General features: G+C 40.5%; 1 protein-coding gene across 3 annotated transcripts in view; it reads left to right on the top strand.

The window, feature by feature from the left end:
* Positions 1-2,238: 2,238 nt before the first annotated feature.
* Positions 2,239-8,866, top strand: part of samd4a (sterile alpha motif domain containing 4A) — a 117,610-nt gene continuing 110,982 nt past the window's right edge. Inside the window, exons 1-2 of one of the 3 annotated variants that reach the window (XM_033027242.1) lie at positions 2,239-2,515; positions 3,314-3,836. In XM_033027242.1, coding sequence (XP_032883133.1) covers positions 3,641-3,836 — 196 coding nt within the window. In that variant the 5' untranslated portion in view covers positions 2,239-2,515; positions 3,314-3,640. Of the gene's footprint in view, positions 2,516-2,553; positions 2,877-3,313; positions 3,837-8,866 lie in introns of those variants that run through there. The other 2 variants (XM_033027245.1, XM_033027243.1) reach the window with 2 other exon arrangements.

Raw genomic sequence — 8,866 nt, 5'->3', positions numbered from 1 at the left:
AATGAACAATGTGAACACCTTTAATATGTATTTGGAGGTTGCCATGAAGAAATATGGTTAATGGTTCGGGAGGTTCTCTTAGAATGTTAAGAAATTAAATACAAGGAGAGTCACAATTATTTTAATTGAAGGGGTGAGTCTCCAGCATTGATTGATCGGGAATAGTTTTCAAATGCCAGCAGTGTTAGATTAATTTATTGTCACGTGTATCGAGATATAGTGAAAAGCTTTTGTTGTGTGTCAGCAGAATGTTTACAGTCAGCAGAAAGTTTACAGTCAAGCCATACACAGTATATAGAAACATGATAAAGGAAATAATGTCCAGTAAAGTTCGATTAAAGCTAGTCCAAAAGTCTCCAATGAGGTAGATAGATTAGGACCACTCTCTAGTGTTGATAGAATGGTTCAGTTGCCTGTTAACAGTTGGGAAGAAACTGTCCCTAAATCTGAAGATTTTCACACTTTTATACCTCTTACCTGATGGTGGTGGGGAAGAGGAAGTGACCAGGGTGAGACTCGTCCTTGATTATGCTGGTGTCCTTGCTGAGGTAGCGTGAGGTGTAAATTGAGTCAATGGAAGAGAGTTCGGTTTGTGTGATGGCCTAGGCTGCATCCACAATTCTCTGCAATTTCTTGTGGTCTTGAATAGAGCTTGAATGCTGTGATGCTTCCCGATAAAATGTTTTCTGCGGTGTATCTGTAGAAGTTGGTGAGAGTTGGGGACATGCCAAACCTCCGAAGCCTTCTAATGAAGTGGGGGTGTTGATGTGCATTCTTGGCCCTTGCTTTGATATGGGTGATCCAGGACAAGTTCCCGGTGATATCTACCCTAAGGAATTTGAAGCTTTCAACCATCTCTACTTTGGCGCCATCACTGCATATTGGGGTACGAGTACAACTTTGCTTCCTGGTCGATCGCTATCTCCTTTGTCTTGCTGACATTGAGAGAAGAGTTGTTGTCTTGACACCAGGTCACAAGGTTCCCAATCTCCTTCTTGTACTCCGTCTTATCATCATTTGTTATCCAGCCCACAATAATGGTAACATTTGCAAATTTGTAAATTGAATTGGATTTGAACTTGGCTGGAGTCGTGGGTGTACAATGAATACAATGGCAATTCAAACTTGGAGAGATAAGTGTTACCACAGGCTGGAATCAAACTGCCACTAGGTACAGGATAATGCTCAATATAGAATTCACTGTTGTATATAATCCATGTGGTACACTACCTTAGTGAACAAATTCCACATGTCTAGGTTAAGTTCCTCAATTACATTCTACTCCCCATATAACATCATTCACCTCATATTCACATTGAACATTTATCATGACCATGAGAATTAGATGTTCATGACATGTTATCATATCTGGTTTAACGATGGATTTAAACAGTGGCGAAATATTGTTTAGCTTCTAACTGCTGAAACCCTCCCCAATCTTTGCACATCCCCAATCCTTTCCACTTATCACTTTAATTTCATGTTTCATGTATTTTGTGTTTTTATGACTGTTGGCAGATCAATTGCCCTCCTGGAATAAATAAAGTGCTATCATATCGTATTGTAAATCCTGAGCAAAAACACAAAAGGTGGATCTCAGGGGGGTCAGGTGCCATCTGTGGAAGGAATGGACAGACACACAGATGCTGCCTGAGTTACTCCAGCACTGTGTGTTGAACTATATTTATTATTTGGAGACACAAGAAACTGCAATCTTCAGCGAACAAAAAGTGTCGGAGTGGGGTAAGACAGTATCTGCGAAATGATTTGCCTAATTAAAGCTTAAATGTACTTGGAAACTGTTTTAGGAATGTTAAAATGTAAACGTAGCAATTTTTCACTGTGATGAGCAATAGGGGAGGGTGTTAATTAGGTTTGTTTTGTATTGTTTTGAAGTACAGTGTGCAACCCTGGGACAAATCTGCAACTGTGGGTCACTCACATCAGAGGGACAGCGGCAGTACGCGCCCGCGGGAACGGCGCCGACGAGCAACAGGCTACGTCCATTCACCATTAAAGTTGCTGCTGTCGGAGACCAAGTCCATAACGCCCTCCCACTTGTTGCCGGGACCCGTTGTCCCAGGGAGGTTGCCTCAATCAAAAACTACACACATTTCACGAGGCTTCTTGTTTATCTTTAAATAAATCGACATCTCTCCCAGAGTTGGTGTGTTTGTATCAAAGGTTTGTATGTTGGGGAGGCGCGGAGGGAGCTCGAGGACGAACGCGCAGCGTGAGAGATGGCGCGCGACTGGAGGGAGAGACGGACGTGAGTCGGGTCGCGCGCGCGCGTGCGGCGTTGATCGGATCGGCCCGGGCCGCTCTCCATGACGTAATGCGGCGCTCGCGCTCGAGCTCGCTCGGCGGCCGGCAGCGGGCGTCGGGAACGTGGCTTCATAAAAATAAACTAAAATCCAGCTGCGGAGCCAGCGACTCCGGCCCCCTCCGCCAGACACAGACACAGACACACCGACAGACCGCCAGTTGGAGCTGGGCCTGAGCTGGCTGCGCCCAGGTTAGTAAGCGGGCAGGCGACCGGCCGGCAGGCAGCAGTCCAACGGCACATTGATTAATAATCTTCACACATGCTGCGTCTTTCATGTTATTTTTAGAGCAGGGGAGGGAAGGGGTGTGAACGTGTGGGATTAAAAGGCTTTTTATAAAATGACCCAGCCGCAGATATGCCTTCTCGAGTCCTAGTTTGGAGTTAACTTTCCCAATGGTTTAATTGCCTTAAAATAAACTGGGTCTGGAGACTGGCCTGTGGTGTGGATGGAAACTGTCCCAGCTCTCGCCCCGCAACCGCCTGTGGAGTTGCCGAGTTTCCGCAGTGTTATATTAACACGTTTAAGGCTGTAGACGTTCGACTGTCTGAGGTTTGTGTGGATAGTTTATTTTAGTCTCAAATTAATCTGCATTGGGCCTAAACCGATCCCGTTGCCCTGCAATGTTTTAAACACTCGTCTAGTCGCCCTACATTGGTTTAAATGCCTGTCTAGTTCCCCTATATTGTTTTAATGACCGTCTGTTATTCCAGTCTCTTGGACCCTTTAATATCTTCGTTTGGGGACCAACAATAGACGCTTTCTTTCGTTATAACCCGAAAAGAATTATTGTATTACATTTTTTTCCTTGCATGCCTTTTCGTTTGGGTACCATTTGTACACGCTTTCCTTCGTTATGACCCGAAAGGAATTGCTGCATTAGATATTTTTTTATGATTAGTTGTTGCAGGAATGGTGCAGCGTAAAGTTTGAGCAATTTGACGATGGTTAATTTAAAACAGTTTTTTTCCCCCTAAATTCCTTTCTAGCTTTGGTCATGTATGGAAATGTAAGCGTTGAGGAGTAACATTGACATCGTGGGGAAAGGAGCCAAAGATTTGTTAATACCGACAGGTGATATACTTCTGGAGTCTACTAGATTTTTATCCCGCTGGTTTCCTCGGAGGAAGAGGGAACGTGTCAACGGTGACGTTATTCTACAGAATTGGAAAAAATCGCAACTGGATCCACACACAAAAATGTGACAACCCCTCCTCTACATGTTTCAGAGCATAATTTTATTTTTTTGCGAGGGGGCGGCTCGTGTCGAATAATCACCGACGAAGTAATCCGGCAAAGTGCTGAGGTTCTTAATCATGATGTTTCGAGATCAAGTCGGCGTTCTCGCAGGATGGTTTAAAGGTTGGAATGAATGTGAACAAACTGTAGCTTTGTTGTCCTTGTTGAAACGGGTGAGCCGGACCCAGGCTCGTTTCCTTCAGATCTGCCTAGAGCATTCTTTGTCCGATTGTACCGAGCTTCACATTCTCGAGGGAGAGGCAAATGATGCCGGTAAGTTTAACGCAACCAATTTATTTTTGTGTAAGAGTGTGAATTTTGTGAATTTTCTTATCTCTTATTTGTGGTATGTAAAATAGTATTCCGATATCCGCATGTGGTTTATAATTGATAATTGGTGTATTCAATCGTGGTGTACAACGGCACCATATCGATGTGAAGAGTAAAACGGTATGATGCATCTTGTTCTGCAATTTCCTGTGCAATAATCCAGTCATGTCACGTAGAGTCTGGGTATCCTGTGTTCTCTGGACAACGTGGCTTGATTCCTTTTCTGATCCTATTAGTTACACGCAGCCTTTTGCTATGAATCCAGAAGCTGGTTAAATGTTGACCATTTTTTAATTGAATGATATAATATTGCCTTTTCTCTATTTAACCATCAATGCAAAAGGTTAAGGTGGGTCTTTAAATCCCTACTGGGAACTCGTTGAGGAAAAAAATCCATTTTCCTTGCAAGAGTTGAGACAATTTCTGACTCTACGTCATATTTGCAGAAGCTGTAACTGAAAACGGTATGTTAAGAATGAAAATCCATATGTTTTACTCTACTCTTTGTGACCGGATTAACTTGTGTAACATTGGAACCTGGAAAAATTGCATCCCTATAATTGTTTAAAATTGCTCAAAAGTTGCAGCACTAGATCAAATTATGTGTGTCTTAAGTTTTTTTTCCTAGGAATACAAAGGGTGTATTGGGGAAAAGTAATAGTAGGCTGTGCTCACAGATTGGTGGAAATCTTTAAGCTTGATTGCAGTTGGATATTGAACAGAGCCTTTAGTGTTTACTCAGAGAAAAGAATGCACAGTCCTCTTCCAGCTGTTCCATATTAGAGCAGGGAGCCTGCAAGACTTGGCAGCTGTCTGTACAGCCATTTGCTGACAGCCCCCAGTACTATGCTCTGCAAGGATATTTATGCATTCAGCATGCACTCGAGTCTGAATCAGATCATATTGGGGGATGGGGAGGTAGACTTTGAATACTGTAGTGGTTGTGCTTTGATTTGGGATATAGAAGTGTCAAAAATAGAGGAAAGCACTTGATAATCATCTCCCAAATATGCAGTAGTTGGATCAAATTGGAGTCAGATATTTAGTGCTGAGTATGATCAGAACAATCCATGATGCTCAGCGTATTGTCTCAATTTGATTTTTATTCTATGACTAATACATATTTCCATATAAAGGATAAGACATTTTATAAAAGTTTGTGGTTGGGACCTAAATAGATTTTGCATTAGTTACCAGTGGATCTGGTATTTGTGAACTTTGGTTTGCAGCCTGCACTGAGAGGGTGGAACTTTGCCAAGAAGGATTACAAATTTGTTACCTCATACATTTTCCTGTTTTATTCATAATGAATTGGATTATATTTTGAGGAAAAGTGACACTTTGCTGTTTAGTTAAGAACAAACATGTGTTTTTACTCAAATTTACTAGACAGCAAATTTCTATGTTCAGAATGCTCATTTGAGTACAATGTGCAGTGTTACAAACTTATAAGCCTTTAAGGGCCCGTCCCCTTGGCGATTTTTTTTTCAGCGACTGCTGGCATCATATCAGTGTCGCCAAAAGATTGTGAACATTTCAAAATCCAGCTGCAACAAAAAAAATATTGTAACACTTGAAAAAACACCGCAGGTCATACGTCGTCATGCCACAAATCTTTCGGTGACCTGATACGTCAGTCAATGATGCCGGCAGTCAAGTGGGACAGGCCCTTTACGTCAAACTGTATAAACTCTATGGGATCCTGAAAAATGAATAAGCATAGGTACCCATAATTTTCAGTAGCCATATTATGGTAGTATTACGTTTATAAAAAAAAATAAAAAAAATAAAAACCCTGTACAGATATTGTAAATAGTAACTGGCGGAGCAAGTAATTGTGGAGAAAATGGCAAATCGATTGCGGTAGTAATTAGGACCTTAAGTAACTCTGAAGGTATATAGTAAAGTGGAACAAATTTGGGACTACATTGATTATTTAGTTCTGAATTGATGGGTAAAATCCGTTCTTTTGGAGGGGTACCATACTGGCACCTTTCAGAACAACTAAGTCAGTTTTATGTGCGGACGTTCGAGTTTATTTCCTTGAAATTGTACAGCAGTGAAACAGGCCCTTTGGCCACTGTGTCAATGCCAACCATTAGAAACCAATCTGTACCCCTCCTATTTGCAAAACCCTTGGTCCGTAGTCGTTTATGCCTTGGCAATTTCAAGTGTTTGTGTAGATACATAAATGTTGTTGGAGTACTCGCCTCCACCACCTATTATAGTATTATAATATTATAGAGTCCAACTCAATGGAAAAGGTTTTTATGTTGCCACCAGACGCCTACTAGCCTAAACCCGACTCCTCTGCTTCCACCACAGTTGTAGATAACAAGTTTCAAGTCGCATTTGTACTCTCCATAAGGGCAAGCAAAAAAAAAGTTATCTGCACCCTTTTATTTAGTTTTGCTATATATTTTGATATTCATCTCCATACCCAGTACAATTTTCAGAAGCTTCACCTTTACTATCAATTGGCCAAATGTCATTAGTCTTTGGGGGACAGTTCTGTATTACCATTGATTCTTTTTTAAATGATAAAGGCAATTGCTTTGTCCATTGTGTAATATTTATGCTTTCTCCTTCTGGAGTTGTGCTACAAAGAAAACCCAGTCAAATCTCTATTGAGATTTGAAACGTGCATAGATTAGCCCTCAACCATGTACATTAAAGGCAAATAATCCCAAATCGATGCAATCTGTTCTCATAATTTTAACTTTTTAATCCCTGAATTCTATCATCCTTTCAACTGCAAGTGTTATCTCCCTTTGTTATTACATTGTTTAACCAATAGCAACTTTAGGTTTTCCATGGTTTTATTCTTACCTTCACAACAACTTTGGCACTTGCATGTTAAAGATTTGGTCTCATCAGCAGGCTGTTCTGTCTGCAGTTATTTCAAACTAAATGAAGTGAAATTGCTGAAAGTAATGCGAATTAAAGGTATTTACATAATTTCCCATTGATACATTGAAAATTAATGGACTTGAAGAATTGAAGTGAGATTTTCATTGTATTGAGTGATGTTTTAAACCTGTGTCAGACTTTGGGTATGAGTGTTGTCATTTCCATGAATACTTTTAAATTTAAAAGATGTTTAGAAATATTTATTTCAGCCTCCTCGTGTAAGTGTTCCAATCGTTACTTGGCACTCTGTAAATCGTTTGAATAAAACTTTTCCTTTCTGCTTTGGAGTCTAAGAATTCCTTTAATGTGATTGACTGTATGCACAGTTTGACACTAGAATTAAGGGATCTGTTGGAATTGACCCCCAGATAACAAAAAAATGGCATTGGTTTATTATTGTTGTGTCTATCGAGATGAAGTGTAAAACTTTGCTTGCTATCCAGTCAAATCATACTATACACGAGTGCAATTAAGTCGTACACAAACACAAGTAGTGTAACCAGAAAAATACTAGAGAGCAGAATATAGTGCAACTGGACCAATGCAGGTTCTCACCATACATGGTTAGATCTTTCTGCAAGCTCGGTGACAATTGACATTTCTTAAGAACTTTCCACAAATTCAAATTTAAATATCCCTACAATTACGCAAAATGGAGGGAATATTTAATATAGACCCAATTTGGAGAATGATGCATCGTCCTATTTGCAGAAGCTACATTCCAAGCTTTCTACAACGCACAATTCTCATTCCAGTCATCTTAAGGTAAAGTGTAAAATATTCAAATAGTTCAGCATAAGTTCATGTTTGATTACATTTTACACCTAAGCATTAGTTTTCTGATAAAATTAGCTCCTGCCTCTTCCATCCAAACACCTCATGACTTTCATCTGATGAATTGTTTTCATAGCTAATAAACCTTACAACCTATATTTAAATAGGTTCAATACCCCCAAAACAATTTGTCACAGAATCAGAGATATTGGGGACGATGATGTTTGATCAAAGAGTTAGGTGGCCTGAATTATCAGAAAAATGATTGCCAGATTTGGGACCTTGGTAGCTGAAGCTTTTGCCAGCCACAGTGGAGCAGTTAAATTGGGAAATGGAGAAGCACTTGGATCACCGGGCCAATATGGCTGTTGAACAAGATTGGGTTGATGGGATGACTGTAGATGGGTATTGGTGGTCAGATGAAATTAGTGAGCTGAAGGGATCATTTCTATGCAAGTATGATAAGGGAATTATAGTACTAGAGTAAAATGGCGATGGAATAAATAGAGTAAAAAAGCTATGGATAGAATTAAAAAGGAGTAGAAATGATGGGCCAAATGGCCTAATTCTTCTCCTATAACATGAAATTAGACAGGCTTTATTCCTGGAACTTCAAGCATGCCCTGAGTGTATTGGTATAAATGGGAGCAGAGGTAGCAAAAGCACGAGTGATTGTCTGAGCAACCAATGGTCTTGGAGTAATGGGTGAAGTCAAGAGATGACAGGGATGTGGAAGTAAATGGTCTTGGTGATTGGCGTGAGTATGAGTTTTTAAGTTTCCTTCTGTGTTACAAATTACATTAAGGTTGCATCTATTCTGATTTTGTTTCAGTCACCAGGGAGGCAGATCGCACAATTGTCTAGTGTATAATCTTGATGGGTACTTATTTTATCAGAGGAAACTTTTGCTTGGGCAATACTAGGGCCACCAAGACACTTTCTGCCTTGTTGTAGATGAAGTACCAGTGTGAGGTTAAATTGACATGCATGTGAAAATTAACACACTGATATCGCTGAGAGGCTCCATGCAGCTGTAGTGGAGAATCTAAGTCCTTGAGGACTCCAGAAGTAAAATAAACTACAGATGTGGAATCATGAGCAACTCATTAGGTGCTGGAGGGGTTCAGCGGGTCAGGCACCATCTGTGGAAGGTCAGTAGAATTAGGCCATTCGGCCCATCAAGTACTCCGCCATTCAATCATGGCTGATCTATCTCTCCAATCCCATTCTCCTGCCTTCTCCCCTTAACCCCTGGCACCTGTACTAATCAAGAATGTATCTATCTCTAC

The sequence above is a fragment of the Amblyraja radiata genome, chromosome 9, assembly GCF_010909765.2.
Source record: "Amblyraja radiata isolate CabotCenter1 chromosome 9, sAmbRad1.1.pri, whole genome shotgun sequence".
NCBI lineage: Eukaryota > Metazoa > Chordata > Chondrichthyes > Rajiformes > Rajidae > Amblyraja > Amblyraja radiata.
This window is presented reverse-complemented; position numbering and strand designations above follow the sequence as displayed.